This window comes from Panthera onca, chromosome A3, assembly GCF_046562875.1.
Source record: "Panthera onca isolate mPanOnc1 chromosome A3, mPanOnc1 haplotype 2, whole genome shotgun sequence".
NCBI lineage: Eukaryota > Metazoa > Chordata > Mammalia > Carnivora > Felidae > Panthera > Panthera onca.
In genome coordinates, this window is record NC_138341.1 from 6,914,360 (window position 1) to 6,932,242 (window position 17,883).

At 53.1% G+C, this 17,883-nt stretch overlaps 2 protein-coding genes across 4 annotated transcripts in view; one reads left to right on the top strand and one right to left on the bottom strand.

The window, feature by feature from the left end:
• Positions 1–1,528: 1,528 nt before the first annotated feature.
• IAH1 (isoamyl acetate hydrolyzing esterase 1 (putative)) lies at positions 1,529–14,813 on the top strand. The gene is made up of 6 exons (XM_078445005.2): positions 1,529–1,645; positions 3,053–3,105; positions 8,448–8,596; positions 11,137–11,298; positions 13,210–13,331; positions 14,478–14,813. The coding sequence occupies exons 1-6, from the start codon at positions 1,574–1,576 to the stop codon at positions 14,658–14,660; spliced, it is 741 nt and encodes a 246-aa protein (XP_078301131.1). The 5' UTR covers positions 1,529–1,573; the 3' UTR covers positions 14,661–14,813.
• Positions 14,814–14,918: 105 nt separating this feature from the next.
• Positions 14,919–17,883, bottom strand: part of ADAM17 (ADAM metallopeptidase domain 17) — a 53,580-nt gene continuing 50,615 nt past the window's right edge. For all 3 annotated transcript variants that reach the window (XM_060648092.3, XM_060648122.3, XM_060648132.3), the window contains 2 exons: positions 17,102–17,152; positions 14,919–16,662 (listed from right to left, as the gene is read on the bottom strand). In XM_060648092.3, coding sequence (XP_060504075.1) covers positions 16,309–16,662; positions 17,102–17,152 — 405 coding nt within the window. In that variant the 3' untranslated portion in view covers positions 14,919–16,308. The remainder of the gene's footprint in view (positions 16,663–17,101; positions 17,153–17,883) is intronic.

Here is a 17,883-nt window from a genome sequence, read left to right on the forward strand (position 1 = left end):
AGGGGTTCTCAACATGGACGGCACATTGGAATCACCTGGGAGCAGTAAAAACACACTGATGCCCGCATCTTGCCGTCAGAGGTTAAGTTAGTTGGTCTGGAGTGAAGTGAGCGACCTTTATCAGCACGTTTCTAAAGCTCCGCAGATGATCCGGCTGAAGCCAGGGAACTCCTGGCCTGAAGACTTGGTCGTGCTCTGATCCCCCTGCCTGCCTCTCCGAGCCATTCGCCCGTCTGACACCCTGTCCCGGCCACACCAAGGTATGTCTGCTTTTTTTTTTTTTAAGGTTATTTATTTTGAGAGAGAGAGAGAGAGCACAGCTGGGGAGGGGCCGACAGAGGGAGAGACCTCCCAAGCAAGCTCTGTGCCATCAGCGCAGGGCCCGATGCGGGGCTTGAACTCACAAACTGAGCCAAGCCTGAGTCCGACACTTCACCCAGGGCCACCAAGGCACCCCGGAATGTCTGCTTTTCAATGGCGCACTGCTCCCTCTGCTCTTCTGGTGTTCACCTTAAGCTCGGTTGTTTCAAAATATCCTTCTGGCTCGTTTTTTATCACCGGCGGGGGGGGCGGGGGGGGGCGGGGGGGGGAATGTCACACTAAATGGCACGGCTGTGGCGGTAAGGACTGAGAAAAGGAGTCAAGCTCCTGTGAGTTTTCTCAATAGGAACCCAGCGTGGGCTCTGTTCGTTTCCCCTCCAGACCAGTTCTGGCAAGAATCCTGCTGCGTTGGTTTAGTGAAAAAAATACCCACCCTTGGTCTGTTCCCCCGGGGTATCGGCTCAAATTCCTCACCCCCCGCCTGGTATCTTCCCTCCCTGGCCTACCTGCAACAAGAATCTGGTTTTGTCAGTTTCGCAAACACTCTACGTTTTAGTAATTTTACAGCCTTCCACCCTTCACCCTGCTCCTTGGCTCTGGGTCCCCGCCTTTCCTGATTTCTCTCCCCTACCGCAAAACCCCATCTTCGTCCTTGGATAGTCTGCCTTCCTGTCTTTAGCAAATGCCGTTAAGTTTCTCTTTAAGGTCAAAACCTTCGATCAACGGTTGAGGACGTTGATTTAACAAGAGCTGGTTGTGTGATGACTGAGTGCCTTGGAAGTACTTCCTACCCCCACCGCTCCTACTTCACACTCCCGCCATTTGCGGAAACACCTGAAGCCGCGGGGTGGCTCCCTCCCGGCCGGGCGGGGCGCGGGGAGGTGCCTCTCCCGGAGGGTCGGTGGGCGCCCCGAGGGCAGGCGGCGACGCACGCTCCGCGCCGGAAAGACTCGGGATGAACGAACGGACCGGGAGTGAAGGCACGAGGCCGAGCTCTGGGAAACGGACAAAAATGAGCGTTCCAAGGACAACGGCTACCGCGTGTCTTAACAATGACCGGTCGGTCGCCAAAGGAGCGCGGCCCCAGGACCCAGGGGTGTGGCGGGCAGCCACCCCGACGGATAACCGGAGGGCGACGAACTGCGCAGGCGCCTCCTTCCACCCCCCCCCCCCCCGCCCGCGAGGAACCCCGCCCAGGCCCCGCTCGCCCCGCCCCCTGCCCGCTCGCCCCGCCCCTCTGCCGGCAGGCAATATGGCGCTGTGCGAGGCGGCGAGTTCTCTGTACTGGCCTCGGGTGTTGCTCTTCGGAGATTCCATCACCCAGGTACCGCCGCCTGGCCCTGGTGTGGCCCGGTCCCTTGGGCGTCCACGGTCGCGCCTTCTGGGCGAAGCCCCCGCTGAGAGCGCCGGCCTGGCAGCCTCGCTGGCCCTCCTCTCCCAGCTCTCAGGCTCCCATCTTCCCGTCTCGAGGCCGCGTCCCTGCACCCCGTTTCCCCCCAGCACAGGCGGCCCCGAAGGCTGAGCGCCCCTGAGCAGGATCTGCTCGGGAATGCCTGCCGCGTCCAGCAGCGACCTCACGGTCGTCGTGTCCTAACCGGCCCCTTCGGAACCTCGTGGCAGACAGAGTTCCCGTCTCGAGTTGTTCCTGGCCTCGGGATGACGGTGTGGGCAGCGCGGTACTTGCACACCCGTTCCGTGTACCCTGTCCTCCAGATGAGGTCAGGTGCGGGGGAGTGCAGTGACTCGTCCAGGCCACGCCCTGGGAGTGACAAAGCCGAGTTCACCGCGCTTCGTCAGTGTCCTAGGGAGAATCGGGAGGCCTGGTACAAGTTGAGGCGGGGACGTGCGCCTCCTTTTCCACGAAGCCTCCTTCAGTGGCTCACCGCACGGCCCGGGCTTGCTTTCCCACGCGGAGCTCCACTGCTGGGTCACCTGCGAGAGCACGGCGGCGGCTGAATCACTTCCTGCGGGTCTGTACAGCCCGTTCCTGCAGAAAACCCCTGGAGCCAGTTCACCTCTGCTTCCTCTGGTGGAGCGAGTTGATCTTGATAAAATGTCTCCCAGGAATAACGCAGTAGATCACCTTCTCACCCAAGATCATTTCAACTCACATTAAGGAAGAATGTGTGTCCTACTTCGGGGAGGAAGCACACTTAAAAATTACCCCGGTGGTGCAGTGTTTTGTTCTTATTTTTTCCTCTTCAAACATGACTTCCTCAACCAATTTTCTGCGTACGTGCCAATAAGTGATGCCATTTTTCGGCAAGTAGGGCAGGAAGGGCTTTCCAAACTTACTGGAATGTATATTTTAAAAAGGCTCACCCCCTGAGTTCTAGAATCAGCTTCCTTATTCTTTCGATTGTGCAAATGTAGTACAGCGTGGACTTCATTTCCTTACTGAAGGTACAATTGATTTTCTCTCTTACACATAAACTGAAGTAGCTTTTCTAAGTAAAAATGACTCTAATATCAGGTCTCAGTGAAACGCAGATGACTGGCTCAAATCCAGTCCATAGGGAAGAAAACTCCCCTCGTTTCCAGAGTGCCGCTGAGGCTTCGTTATGGTAATCCCTAAAATGACCTCCATGGAAAGCGAGCGATGAAGGCCAAAAAGTCAGGGAGTACAAAGGGAGAACAAAAGGAGTTGCTGATCAAAATGCCCCTTACTAAAATGTGCTAATCACACTGATAAGTAGTAATGGCCTTTTTTTTTTTTTTTTTTTCTTTTCAGTTTTCTTTCCAGCAGGGTGGATGGGGAGCATCACTGGCTGACAAGCTGGTCAGGTGAGAATGGTCTTTAGATTAATAACTTGAGCGCTTATTTATTTATTGGTTTTAATGTTTATTCATTTTTGAGGGAGAGACAGAGTGCAAGCGGGGGAGGGGCAGAGAGAGAGGGAGACACAGAAACGGAAGCAGGCTCCAGGTTCTGAGCCATCAGCACAGAGCCTGATGCAGGGATGCGGGCTCAAACTCACAGAACCGCGAGTTCACGACCTGAGCCAAAGTCAGATGCTTAACCGACTAAGCCACCCTGGCACCCCAATACCTGAGTGCTTATCGATCGAAAACTGTAATTGCAACTCAGAAGAGAAAGAGAGTGAATGACACAGTGTCAAACAGTAAATTCCTCCCTTATTAATCTTTGCCGGCCTTTCCTGGTTAGTAGATATACAAGGTTGGGGGACAGAAGGAAGAGGGGCAGGCACTCAGGGTTCCGCAAAAGTTTTGTCCGACACGAAATCAAACCCAAAGAGTTGTGGAAAATGTATTGGGTTTGGATTCAAACAGACACAGTTATTCACTATCTGAAGAAGATCAGTTCTTTTTCAGTTACTTTAGTAGGTATGATTTAAATGAGTAGTAAGGAGTTTGAAAAGAAAGCAAGATATATTCGTAAACCAAAGTTAGAGTCATTTTTGGAGAGAAGTTTTTGTCTCCCGAATTCTCTTTATAAAATAGATCAGAAATAGCGATGATTTTGGTATTTTGTTTGCCAGACTTGATGAAAGCATATGCTAAGGAAGGCATCAAAAGGGAAACACTTCCCCAATACAAGAGATTAAAAAATATGTAGAAATATTTTCCACATTAAAAACAGTAAACCAAGTATGTAGAGTATCAATAAACTGATCAGGAGTTTTGTCTTTTCCTCCTTTATTTTTTTTTTAATTTTTTTTTGTTTAACATTTATTTATTTTTGAGACAGCGAGAGACAGAGCATGAACGGGGGAGGGTCAGAGAGAGGGAGACACAGAATCCGAAACAGGCTCCAGGCTCTGAGCTGTCAGCACAGAGCCCGATGCGGGGCTCGAACTCATGGACTGTGAGATCGTGACCTGAGCTGAAGTCGGCCGCTCAACCAACTGAGCCACCCAGGCACCCCATGTCTTTTCCTCCTTTAGAAGAAATAAGCTGGATGTCCTACCAGCTTATCGGTACTTGATAATCTTCTTCACCAATGTGGTTAATACACCAAGAAAATATGTTTTAAGTTATTTCCAAATGTGTTTTAAAATGTCTTCAATTTCTCCATTTTTTATCCCCTACACTAGAAATGAAAAAATTGACCTTCTAGCTTTTTCTGTTCCCAAATGCTTTCCCTATTTAGACTTAATCTAAAAACATGAAAATATGACGTCATGCCTCAGTTTTCCCTTCTGTCAAATGGGATGATTATAATAGCTAAGTGTTACTGAATGCTATGTGCCAAAAACTAATGCTTCTTGTGTATTGGCTTATTTAATCTTTACAACTAGCCTGTAAACAAAGTGAGTTAGGCTCCGATCCATTTTCTAGGTGAGAAGAATAAGGAGGGGAGGTTAAATAACAAGGTCACACAGCTAAGAAGTGGCAGGTGTCCAGGCTCCGGAGCCCATGGTCCTGAGCCTCCGGAGATGATGAGGGCACCTGCTGTCATGTTGGGAGGACGGAAACATTAATGTGTGCTTGCTCAGGTGCCTTGAACTTGGAAGTGCTCGATATATAGCAGCTTTCATGTTTAGTAATCCAGTAACCGTTTAATTGGTCTGTTAACCTTTTCTGAAAAGCTAAATGATGATTCAGGTGGCCTGGAAAACAAGGCATGCCAAATGTTTTACCCACATACAGATGTTTCGTAAGTGGTTAAGTTTAGTACTAAAATCCTGCCAGAATTGCTAGTTTGCAGATCTGCTTGCTAGGAGACCACTTCATTAGAAGCTAGTTATTTTTCAGAATGGAGAGAAGTTGCAAGACAGACCTGTAGCCAGTGTGTGGTCTGCTGCGCCTCCAGTCTCTAACCCCCGAGAAGCCTCTTGTCGAGACACAGAGCCGAGCCGCTGCTGGCTGACCCCAAAGAGGCCTCGCTTCTGTGAATCCTTCCCCATCCGGGCTCCCCCCACCCAGAAAGCCTGCCTCTCCTGGCCCCCAGCCAAACTCGCGAGAGCCATGTAGAAACTAAAATGCCACGGCGGAGCAACAGGGCCCAGACGGAGGGGACACTGGCCTTGGCGTCCTAGGCCCACGTTCTTCCACCGGGCGACGGAGGAGAGAGACTAGGGGGCTGCAGTCGGCGTCGCCTGGCGTCAGAGGCGGCGGCCGCTTCACCGCCCTGCGTTTTTGCGCCAGAACGGACTTCTTTGCGTGCCACACCAAACAACTGCCCCTTTGAGGGACACTTTCATCTTCAGCTGTGTTCTTTGCCGCTTGGGGTGTTCTTTGCCGATCTGGGCTCCTGATGTCTGCTTCAGCCGTCTGCACAGCCCTGAACCCGCTCACGGTGGTTTGGGGGTGTTTTTGAAGTCTAATTAACCTAGTGTTCAATTAGTCTCAGGTGTACTAATTCCGTGTTTAATGTCACCCAGTTTCCGGGTTTGAAAGTTCAGAGGCATCTCACTAAAACCGCCCCTGTGCACACGACCTCCAAGGAGAGTGAAAAATCTAAAATATATCAGTGTGGGGGCGTCTGGGGGGCTCAGTCAGTTAAATGTCCAACTCTTATTATTATTTTTTAACGTTTATTTATTTTTGACACAGAGAGAGACAGAGCATGAACCGGGGAGGGTCAGAGAGAGGGAGACACAGAATTGAAACAGGCTCCAGGCTCTGAGCTGTCAGCACAGAGCCCGACGCGGGGCTCGAACCCGCAGACCTGAGCCGAAGTCGGCCGCTTAACCAACTGAGCCACCCAGGCGCCCCCCAACTCTTGATTTCAGCTCAGGTCACGATCTCGTGGTTCTTGGGATTGAGCCCCGAGTTGGGCTCTGCACTAACAGCATGGAACCTGCTTGGGATTCTCTCCCTCCCCCTCCCCCTTGTGACCCTCTCTCAAAATAAACATTAAAAAAATTTTTAAATAAAATATATTGTGTTCCATAGTGACATCTTTTAAGTTTTAGCTTTAAATAAGATCTTTGTATACTTACTATAAAATCATTTTAATAATTCTCAAATCTATTTAAATCCTTTTAAAATTTATGGATATAGTTTCATCAGTTTTTTTAAACAATCTTATTTCCGTATTTCTTTAGACAAAAATACTTGGTTTGAGGGATTCGAAGGAGTTAGAATAAACTTCCCGTTTTCATTTTTTTTTTTTTTTAAATATTTATTTAGTTTTTGAGAGTGGGGGGTCGGGGGTGAGGAGAAAGAGAAAGAATATCCAAAGCAGGCTCCAGGCTCTAAGCTGTCAGTGCAGAGCCCGACATGGGGCCTGAACCCACGAACCGTAAGATCATGACCTGAGCTGAAGTCAGGTGCTTAACCGACTGAGCTACCAGGCGCCCCACGATTTCAGTTTTTAAAAGCTTCTGCTGTTTGCGTTTAAAAATATGCCCCTGCCTGTTTTATGAAGCAGCTTAATTTACATTTTTCTGGAAGGAAATCTTAGAGTCTGGATGTTTGGCAAGGAATCTTTCAATTAACTCTTCTTCTCTCTTCATCTGAACTTAAATACTTTTTATGAGCCATGAATTTAACTAAAAACCTTTCATAATTTTCCAGTTTCTGTAGCCTTTTGAATAAATTGGGCACCGTTGATTATGTTATTCAATCCAGAGGGATTCAGATATCCTTCCCCTTCCGGAGGGGAACTTTAACAGTTCCAACCCTGGGCCTCACTTGTCTTTTTTTCCTGGCTCATAGCCTTCTTCTAATGACGATCTTTTTTTCAGTCTATAATAGCTGCCATTTATTGGGCGCCTTACGTGTGTCTGGCTACTACCGTACTTTTAATTTTCACACTGCCTGCAGATTAGGTGTTAGGTTCATCTCTTACTGTTGGGGAGCCTGAAGCTCAGAGAAATTAAGTAAGTGGCCAAGGCCTGATGTGCTAGTCAAAGGCAGCGAGATCCTGGCACCGACCGCTCTGATTCCAGCCCCTCGTGCTGGACTGCCACACCACACCGGCCTTAGGGAGTGTCGCAGTGACTATACCATTGGAGAGATGGAAAGCCGACTCCTCTTGTCAAAATTCTAGAGTATTCCATTTTAAACTGAGTCTTCAAAATGGCTAGGCTAGTCAGCTTTTTGTAATCATTCTGCATTAAAAACACCAAGAATCACACTTAGAAATAAATGGGGCTGAATTTTTTTTGTTGTTTTCCCGGAGATTTCTAAACGTTGAGAGCTTTTAGAGTAGTGTCAAAACCAGGTCCCCTCCTGTTGCTGCTTGGCGTCTGTCGCCTGGCCTCGTAGCCGCGCAGAATTTCTTAGCTGGTGCCCCGGGATCTCTGCTTAGCTGCTCGTATGTGGGAATTTGAACTATACCGAAGTCAACCACATTAATTTGCTAACCATGAACTGAACTCTGAGATTTATCATTTTTAAAAAATTTTTATTATGAACAACCTGAAGCATCCATAAACATAGTCCCGGGGGCACAGCCGCTAAGTAATTTATTAAAATTCTTGAATCAAAACCAGTGGGTGCTACTGATAGTGATGTGTTAGGTTTATCACATCTAACAAATGTGCCGCTCGTGGGGCTGTTGCTAGTCGGGGAGGCTGTGCACGTGGGGAGCAGGGGTGTGTGGGAATGCTTTGTACCTTCCTTTCAATTTTGCTGCAGACCTAAAATGCCTCTTAAAAAAATACTCTGTAAAAGTCTCAAAACTACTCTGTATACATCCCAAATTACCCAAAGCGTCATTACCCTTGAGCTCCAGCTTCTTAGTGACTCTACTGAAGACGCTCAAACCGAGACCCGTCTGCTGTAAACTCCCTGTTAGAAGGACCTCACTGCCCATGCGTGAGTGAGCGAGTCTGCAGACAAGATTATAGCCCCTTTGCTCAAAATTATTCATAACCCCTCTTGTGGAGGAATGTGACGGACTTACCTGTATCTTGTTAAGGATGGCATGTCTTCCTCAAAGGGACATTACATCGGGGGTGCCTGGCTGGCTCTGTCGGAAGAACACGTGACCTGTGATCACGTGTGGGTTCAAGCCCCATGTTGGGTATAGAATTACTTAAAATAAACGAACTTAAGGGGAAAAAAAGTGCAAGCACATCAAAGCCCCCGGACATAGGCAGGTGCCACAGCCCGGAGGGAAGGCACACCCTCACTGTTGGTTCACTGCAGGGGGCTACAAACTGTTCTTTGTGAGACTGTGGAATTCATCTTTGTTTAAAAATTCTTCATTTCAGAAAATGTGATGTTCTGAATCGTGGATTTTCAGGCTACAATACCAGATGGGCCAAAATCATCCTTCCACGATTAATCAAAAAAGGGACCGGTTTGGACAGCCCAGTAGCAGTTACAATTTTCTTCGGTGCCAATGACAGTGCGCTGAAAGGTAAAGGCATTTTTGTGTTTTCCTAGTTCATTTTTAGCCTGCCCTGACATGAAGACAGCTTGTTCCTGTATTTTTTTCAACTGTGTCCTTCTCTCCCAATAGATTTTTGGGAGAGAAAACTTACAATGAGTTTTGCCAAATTTATAATGAGTTCTCAGAGTTTATTAAGCGTATTTCTTCTGGCTTTAACGTCAGTGCATTTTGTTCCCAACTTATTTTCTACTCGCCTGGGTTGTTGGCAGACCTGATCTCAAACACTTGAAAATGTGTTTGTTTTTTTTCATGTTTATTCATTCTTGAGAGAGAGAGAGAGAGAGACAGAGACAGAGACAGAGACAGAACATGAACAGGGGAGGGGCAGAGAGAGAGGGAGACACAGAATCCGAAGCAGGCTCCAGGCTCTGAGCTGTCAGCACAGAGCCCGACGTGGGGCTTGAACCCACGAACCGTGAGGTCATGACCCGAGCCGAAGTTGGACGCGCCCGGGTGCCCCAAAAATGTTTTCTTGAGTCCATTAGTGTTGTGCTGGATTTCAGAGGTTTTTCTCAGTAGTTGGTGGAATCAGCGGTGGAGGGCCCGCCTTGCCACGTGGGTCACACTGATGGCCGAGCAGCTCAGGGAGCACCCCCGCCCGGGCGCGGACTCGGTCCTGGGTGCTGGGAAGTGGCACCGTGTCCCTGTGTTTAGAAGACCGGCGGGCGCAGGCCTTGCTCTCCCTCCTGCTCTTGCGAGGAGGGCCCTTTGCGCAGCATGAAGGGGAAAAGTCAGCCTGTATTCTGGAAAGTCCGCTTCCAGAAGAATGCTATCTGTGGGCACACGGTGGGGACGGCTCAGGGGAGGCGAGGCGGCAGGGCAGGCAGGGACGCTCGCCGCCTTGAGAAAGACGTATGAGCCATAGGTGTTGGTGGATCCTGTGAGCTCACTGTTTGGAAAAGTCAGATCTCCACTTGATCTTACACCAAAAACCGTAAGAAAGGAGACTCCAAAAAACGTGAATTCTCACCGAAATTAGGACAAAAAAACTCCCTCCCAAGCATAAAAGCAATGGAGGAAATCACAAAGGAAAAAAGTAGCTTTGTGAAATGAGATAATCTCAAAAGATTATAAAGACTCAGATTGGAAAGTGTTTTTAAGCACTGATTCTTATGGCTGCTGAGTGTGGAGTGAGATGGGCACTCCTCTCTTCCAGTCCCTGGGGAAACTTGTGATCTTTCTGCAAAGATACTTGACAGCGTGCATCGAAGGACTTCCCACATCTAGAAATCCAGCCTGAGAAAAAATTCAGTAACGCAGCCAGGCGTACGTGCAGACGTTTCTGCGAATTGTATTTCTAACAGCAAAAAAATAGAATGCTGGGTGGCACAGAGATAGAAGCTTCCTCTCGGTCCCCCAGCAGATACACGTTTTTGAGGACTGTTCGTGGACACAGACATGCCCATAATGTTAGGTGGAAAAAAGAACCATATGGTTAGGTATCTTCAGTGTAATGCTACTTTTATTTTTTTAAGTACACCTATCAACAGGGAAAAGACTAGAATGAAGTACCTCCGAGTGCCAACAGTGGTTTTCCGGGTGGTGGCATCATGAGGGATTTTATTTTGCTCCTATAATTATCCTTACATGTGGTTTGTAAAGCGCCTGCAGTGAGTCTTAGGATACTTACGTGCGAGCCCATTTAGAAGTCATCCTTTGCAGGGCACCCGGGCGGCTCAGTTAGTTGAGCCTCCGACTCTTGATTTCGGCTCAGGTCACGCACGATCCCGGGGTCGTGGGATCGAGGCCGCACCGGGCCCTACGCTGAGCCTGGATTCTGCTTAAGATTCTGTCTCTCCCTCTGCCCTTCTCCCCTCCGTACGTGTGCACACGTGCTCTAAAGGAAAAACAAGTCCTTTGCACTATGATAGGAGAAGCAACAGCTTTTTTTTTTAAGTTTGTTTATTTATTTTGAGAGCGAGAAAGCGAGAGCATCCCCAGCAGGCTTCACACTGTCAGTGCGGAGCCCCACGTGGGGCTCACTCTCCCGTGAGATCATCACCTGAGCCAAAATCAAGAGTCAAGATGCTTAACCCACTGAGCCACCCAGGTGCCCCAGCAGCTGGCGGTCGTCCGCGGCCGCTTCCTGTGTGGTAGGCCCCCTGCTGTAGTGCTCTGCGTGCTTGTCGATTTTCACAACCACCCCGTGAGGGAGACCCGGTTATCGTCCTCGGTTTACCGGTGAGGAGGCCGAGGTACAGGCAAGCCGGGCATCTGTCCCAGGGCAGGCGGCCGGTCCGCGAGGAAGCAGGGGTGGAACTCGGCGGCCTCCCTCCACAGCCCAGGCCGCTGGCCACCAGAGGACAGAGCCTGAGCCTCTGCGGTCTGTCCCACGAAGAGCGGGGACCGCCATTCCCCCTCCCGCTACCCCGTGTTTGTGTCCGCGGTCCGAACTACTCCCCGGCGACGTCCTGAGCCTTGCGGATCGGGGAGCTCGTGTCAGTCTTCGTTGTCCCTCGCGACAAACGTGCGTTTGGGGCCGAAGTGTCCGTGTTCCCCCCGAACAGATGAGAACCCCAAGCAGCACGTCCCCCTGGACGAGTACGTGGCGAATTTAAAGAGCATGGTGCGCTACCTCAAGTCCGTGGACGTCCCGGAGCACAGGATCGTCCTCATCTCGCCGCCCCCGCTCTGCGAGGCGGCCTGGGAGCGGGAGTGCCTCGCGCAAGGTAAGCGGGCCGCGGGCGCCGTGTCCTCCGACCGGACCGAGCGAGGGGCCCAGAGGCGGGCGGCCCCTTGCTTCGCGGCCGCCGGGCCGGGCTCCCCACCGAGTCCTTTCGGCCTTTGTTCTCGGCCACCAGAGAGTAAGCAAAACGAGCGGAGCGGCCATTAGGTTCTAGGCGCGAACCGTGGCCCGGAAAAGGGACTGTCCCTGCGGAGGGGGCGGCCCCGGCCTGGCGGTGCCAGACCCCAAGCACGGCCGCGGAGCTGTGTGGCGGCCCACGTGGCACTGAGGCTCCCGGCGACCCCGGTGACCGCGATTGCCCGCAGCCGCCACTCTGCCCGCCTCTGGCCCAACGCGCTCCCTTCTCCACGCAGCCTCGCCCGGGCTGCGGCCTTCGGCGACGAGACCCCTCCTTCCCCAAAACTAAGGCTCGGCTGAGGGCGCGGCCACGGCACCTGTGACGGAGCCACTTCTGTCCCTGCGACCGTTCGTCTTAGCACGTAAAGTACAAAGTCAGGACACAGAAGTGACTAGAACCTGGTTCCCGCGTGTCGAGTAGGGAGGGAGACAGTCCCGTACAGACACCGGCAGCCACGTGACAGCCACGTGATGAATGGCGTGGCAGGCACAGAAACCCTCTGTTGAAGGTACTGGCGTCTAGAAAGGTCCAGGAAAGTTCCCCACAGGAGGAAATGAGGGCAAGTTTATCCAGAAGAAGAGGACAGACAGGGAGGATGGGGCCAGGCCTGCTGTCATCAGGTGTTGGAAGGGCCCGGTCGGGGGGTAGACGACGCTCCCTGTCGTCAGCTCCAGAGGGCGAGGTGCGGCCCCCCAGGGAGCCTCCCCTCGTGACGTCTGCCTCGCGTCAGGATCAGGATCGCTCGGGAGGTAGCAAGCGTGTTTGTGCCGCGCCTGGACGAGCAGAGGTGTGCGAGTCAGAGCCACATCTGCTTCTCAGACTGCAGGTCACAACCCCTCGTGGGCACAGAACCAAGTGAGTTACATTTTGGGAACGGAGTAGGGAAAACCTCAGCGTCCGGGACCCGGCGCCGCGTGCGAGCCGTGTTTCACTTATCAGACGTGTAGCGAGTCCCGGTGGAGAACATGGCGGTGTGGGTCGGGTTTGTGAGCCGCTGGCTACAGGAATGTTCTACCGAAGACCAGCCCCCAGGTTTCCATACTGCGTGTCTCCTGAGCTACGGCAGAGGGCAGAGCAGTTACGGGCACGGACTCTACGCCCGCACAGCCTGGAATATTTACTGCCCGGCCCCTTGTGGAGAAAGGTCGCTGGGGCGCCTGGGTGGCTCAGTCGCTTAAGCGTCTGATTCTTGGTTTGGGCTCAGGTCACGATCTCCCGGGTTGTGAGTTTGAGCCCCACGTCGGGCTCTGCGCTGACAGTGCGGAGCCTGCTTGGGATTCTCTCCTCTGCCCCTCCTGTGCTCACTCGTGTGTGTGCTCACGCGTGTGTAGGCGCACGTGTTCTCTCTCAAATGTAAAAAAAAAAAAAAGTCACTGACCCGTGAGCCAGTCCAAGTGACCTCTGCAGCCCCTTCCAGCTCCCCCTTCTCTGGCCGAACCCTGATCTTTCCATCGTATCACAGCGGCCTCACATGACACAACAAATTCAGGGGTCTCGGCCCACCGTCCCTCCCCATCAGCCCCCACTCTCTTTGCCTCTGGCCTGTACTCAGCCAAGGAGGCGGCCGCCACGGGGCTTTCCTGCCTCTGTGGCGACCACCGATGGTGCGCTCCCCCGTCCCCGTGCCGCGGAGGGCAGCGCACGGTGACGGCCCTCACACGGTCGGACCCAGGTCGGGTCCATAAGCACGTGCCTATTTACGGGGACGGAGAAGCACCCAGGCCAGTAGAACTTGCACAGCGGCCACTTGCCACCCGCACTGTCTCTCCTCAATAGGCTGCAAACTAAATCGCCTGAACTTGGTCGTTGGTGAATACGCGGGCGCCTGCTTGCAAGTGGCCCGGGACTGTGGGACTGATGTGCTTGACCTGTGGACCCTGATGCAGAAGGACGGTCAGGTACGGGGGCTTGCTCGGCCCTGTCGGGGCCGGGAGGATGATGCAGAAGTGACCCTGCTCCGTGGGGCTCTGAGCGGGTAAGACCGTTAGCTGTCCCTTTCCCCAGTTGAACCAGAGCACTGCGGGGAGGAAGCGCGGAGGCTCCGGGACGGCGCCCACGGCCTCGTTCCTCTGCGGCCCCAGCCGCTGCCGTCCTGCTCCGGGGACCCCTTGAGCAGCCGGGCGGGACCCGGAACAGAGTGAAATCAGTGGTTCATAGTGAAGGACATTCAGAGCAAGTCCTTTTGGAATGTGGGGGAGGAGGAGGTTAAACTCGTTAAGAGGCAAAACGAATTTAAGCAGGACATGGTGTTGGCTAAAATTCGTCTTTTGAGCTATCTGGTTCTCGTGGTTTTGTTGGAAGCCAGAAAGCGCGTTTACAGCCAGAAACGGTGAAAGCGGGTCCCCACGGAGCAGCCCAGCCCCCGAGGAAGGCGCTGGCGCTTTCCGTACAGTTGTGTCCACAGGACCCAGCAGCCCGGCGCTTCCCTCACGAAGCCAACCCTGCGCTTCGGCCTCCCTCCGAAGCCGTGCCTAGACCTGGTGCTGGTCCTCCTGTGGCTTCCCAGGTCGGAGCAGCAGCGACGCAGCCACAGTCCTGGCTTTTGTCTGGGCTAAGTGTCCATCTGGGAGGGGCTCTGATGAAGTCCTTGGAGATTTCACCCCCCAGGGCTCTAGGACGGGGGGAGGGAGGGAGGGGCCTTCCCCGAGACGAGGCCTCAGGAAGCCGTGGTCTGGAGGAGCCGTGAACCTGTGGGCCAGCTGGCTTCTGGCAGGGACGGGGCCTTGGCGTAGGGCCGACACCGCTCACCCAGGAGAAGCGGCTCCCGGGGGCCGTGAGCACGGGACCGTCACTCTTCTGGGCCGGATGGTTCAAGTTCTTTACACCTAAATAACCCGCCCGTCGACTTAATACCTAGACTAGGGGAGTCGGAGCAGCCGGGCACCCTGGGCCCTGAGCTCCTCTAACAGCACATGTCGTTCTTGTCGTTCACGTGAATGTACCTTATTTATTCGTTCAGCCTCTTCCCCTCCCCGATGAACTGCACCTCCTCGTGGGGCCCCGGAAACGTCCCCCACACGCTCTCCCAACTCTCTCCCCTGTAGGACTTCTCGTCCTTTCTGTCAGACGGACTGCACTTGTCCCCGGAGGGAAATGAGTTTTTGTTCTCCCACCTTTGGCCTCTGATCGAGAAGAAAGTCTCCTCCTTGCCTTTGCTGCTCCCTTACTGGCGAGACGTAGCAGAAGCCAAACCCGAACTAAGTCTTCTGGGAGACGGGGACCATTAGCCACAGAAAACCCAATCTGGCTGTTAACTTACAGACGAAGCTGCCAGTGTGACAGAGATCCTGAGATAAGCGATCAGACCTTTGCTCACGACCTTGGAATAAAAAACACCATCTGCCACCAAGATTAATAAAAGCATCAGAATTTTTACGAAAGCTTTGTACCTACGTGTGTTGTGTTCTGGTAACATCTGATGCAGGTGTCATCAGCGCCACAAGCTACAAAATTAATTCTGTAAGTGGAAACAAGGCGAAGACAAATTTGTTTAAAAAGTCCATTTTATAAAAAACGATTTTCTTACACGGAGCTGGGAACTGTTCACTCTCACACATACACCCACTCACCTAGCAGATTCCAAAAGTGTAATATATCACAACTAGTTAGAAGACAGCAAACACCACAAGGTATGAGTTCAAGTATTAGTGTAACAGGCATCTGCATAATAAACATCCTTAGAAGAAAAGATTTGATTTGTCACAGGTTTGGTTAATTGCCCTCAGTTTACAAGTCGTCTCGGTCAGAGTGTGTTGGCTGCTGAGCACATTTCAGTACTTCAAAGCTTTCTTCCCCCCTAGCTGTAATTTTAAGGAAATCAGAATTCACTCTGATGATGTTTATCCTTCACAAAGTAAACGCAGACAGTCCCGACAGTCCCGAAGCACGAAAGCGGGAGCAGTGCGGATGCCCCACCCGCAGGTCACTGCAGAGGGATTTTAGGAACCAGCTGTGTAGGGAGAGCGCTCCAGGCCCGGGAGGGGCAGCGTCCCCCGCCTGCCCAGCACCTTGGCCTTTCAAGACCACCTGTTCTTTGGGGAGAACTCGCGCACGCGCCCCCTCGGCCACTAATTTGCAAAGAGGCGACGTGCTCTCATTTGGAAGCAGTTTAGAATGGTGAGCATTTTCCCAGCGTGGCAACAGTATTAGACCTGCTTTGACGACAAAAACTGCCCAGCAAATTGGGGTCCTAAACAGTGGGCAGGAGTCTGTAAATTCAATTGGGCTACCATTTGTAAGCTAGACTGTTTTAATTCTAGAAAGTGCCAACCTCAGAATCTGAAGAAGCATTACCCCGTCTGAGTTTAGGAATAACTGGGGTGACTCTCCCCGCTGCTACAAGCTCCGGATGCCTCTGAACAGAACCCACGTCCTGGAAACAACGGAGAACTCGTTTTTATCTCCTTTGTCTTTGCCTGAAGGCAAAAGATAAAATCTGTGTTCCAGTTGCCCTCAGAACTAAGGCCTGCTAAATGCCCCCCTGGAGTCAGCGGATCATTACAGTGTATAGAAAAGCAACTGAGCGTGTCCTCAATCAGTGCTGTTATCAAAAAAGATAATTTACAAAAACGTAAATATTCATAACCTAATCCAGCTGTATTTTCTGCTTTTGCACCACAGGTTGAAGGATATTTTAAAAACCAAAAAAACTAAAACCTGAAAGCCTCAAAATAAGCTAGATTCACCTTCCCTCTTCCAAAGGACAAGGGCCTGAGCACACGAGCGTCGTTTATTGCGTGTGAAGGAGCCCAAACACGTGACCAGCGTCCGCCGTGAAGTCACTCGGGTCTCCCAGATCTTCACAAAAAGATGCAGCGACTTCAAGTCCCACGTGTGACGAGCCCGCACACCCGAGGCCCGGCCCGGGTCCCCGGCCTAGCACTCTGTCTCCTTGCTGCCCACGCGGTTCTGGCGCTGCAGCTTGAAGGACGAGGCCTTCTCGCTCCTCGTGACGGGCCGGCCCGTGAGGTCCTCGAACGACTTGGCGGCCGTGCTGCTGTTGGGGAAGGGGTCCTTGTCAAAGCCGTCCTCGTCCACGTGCGAGTCCGTGCTGGGGTCCTCCTGGATCGTGTCCATGCGCTGGTGGTCCAGCTTGGGAGCCGCAGGCACCGGCGGCGGCGGCGCGGGGGCGGCCTGGAGGGGCTGCGGGCGGCCGGGGGTCTGGGGCGCGGGGAAGGGCTTGACGATGCGAACCGAGGCCGAGTCCATGCTGCTTAGCATTTCCACGTTCTGCAGAGACAGGGAGTCACAGGCGGCTCCGGGTCCCGGAGCTCCAACCTCCCCCGGCGGGCGGCTGTACCCTACGGGGACCGTGACCCCCTCCGCTAAGGGAAGCACGAGGTGAGGCTCCCTCACCTCCCGAAATCCTGACAACCTGCCCTCTGAGGACCCAAAAGAGAACTCACAAATAACCCTATCAAGCTCGGATCCCAAGACGGGAAGGTCACTGCCGAGGCGCTAAATCCGGGCCGGGGGCGGGGCAGGGCAGCCTCGGCTTTCCCTCCATCCACACAACTAACGCAAGTCCCAGCCTCCCGCCTTCCCGCCGCCAGGGCCCCCGCACCGGCGGCGGCCGTGGGGCTGACGGCTCTCACTGGGGGGCTGACGGGAGGCCACAGCGGGGCCCAGGACGCACCCGAAGGCGACTTGCTTTCACGTGGGTACTTACGCTGGGGTGGAACAGAGACAGCGACTCGTACTGCTTATCCAGTTTCTTATCCTAGAAGGAAAACGAGCAGGAAGAGGTCACTCTTAGGAAAATTCAGTTACACGCTCTTTCCCTTCAGGCCCCTCCTAAGCGAAGAACTCACTCCGAACGTGAGTGTGGAAAGTGGCAGCAAGTCCAGCAGAGGAGAAGAACGTCTCAGATAAACTTTAGGAGTTCTGCCACCAGCCTGAAGTGTTTCTTTCCCTTGAGGCAGTCAGTGTACTGGTGTTAACGAAGCAAACGGTCCAGGAATGTTTAAGTACGGTCTTTCTGAGCGATGTCCCCCAAAGCCATTCCCCACGTGTTGAGGGGTCAGAGCCACGTCACCCCTGGGGACGCGGGGGCAGCCGCGGGGGTCAGAGGGCGCTGTGCCGGCTCAGACACCCCAGGCCGCCAAGGCCCGCGCACTCTCCTCAGCCTTGTCCACGGTGACCGCGGCCCAAATGCTCGGAGGGACTGGGCCTCGAGCCCCCACATCACACTCTCTGCAGAAGGCTGAACGCTTGGTACTGTCCCTGCCCCCAGCCCCTGCCCGACATGAAACACGGTGACGGGCAAGACAGGAGGCCGAGCCCGACAATCTAGGCCTGGCTCCCGGTGCAGCTGTCGTCACGTGTTCCGTGGTCAGGAACCAGGCACCGGCATCCTCCCGTCCGCGGCTCTGCTCCAAAACCAAGGGCCAGGCCTCTGTCACAACGGGAGCTTGCGACGCAAACAGAGGAGGCTGGCCGCGAGCAAAAGCA

Excerpts from the sequence above, each read along its gene's own strand:
- IAH1 (XM_078445005.2), top strand. The coding sequence starts at position 1,574 with ATGGCGCTGTGCGAGGCGGCGAGTTCTCTGTACTGGCCTCGGGTGTTG. Across the intron at positions 3,106-8,447 it reads CTGGCTGACAAGCTGGTCAG|AAAATGTGATGTTCTGAATC; the intron begins GTGAGAATGGTC and ends TCTTCATTTCAG. Across the intron at positions 13,332-14,477 it reads TGATGCAGAAGGACGGTCAG|GACTTCTCGTCCTTTCTGTC; the intron begins GTACGGGGGCTT and ends TCTCCCCTGTAG.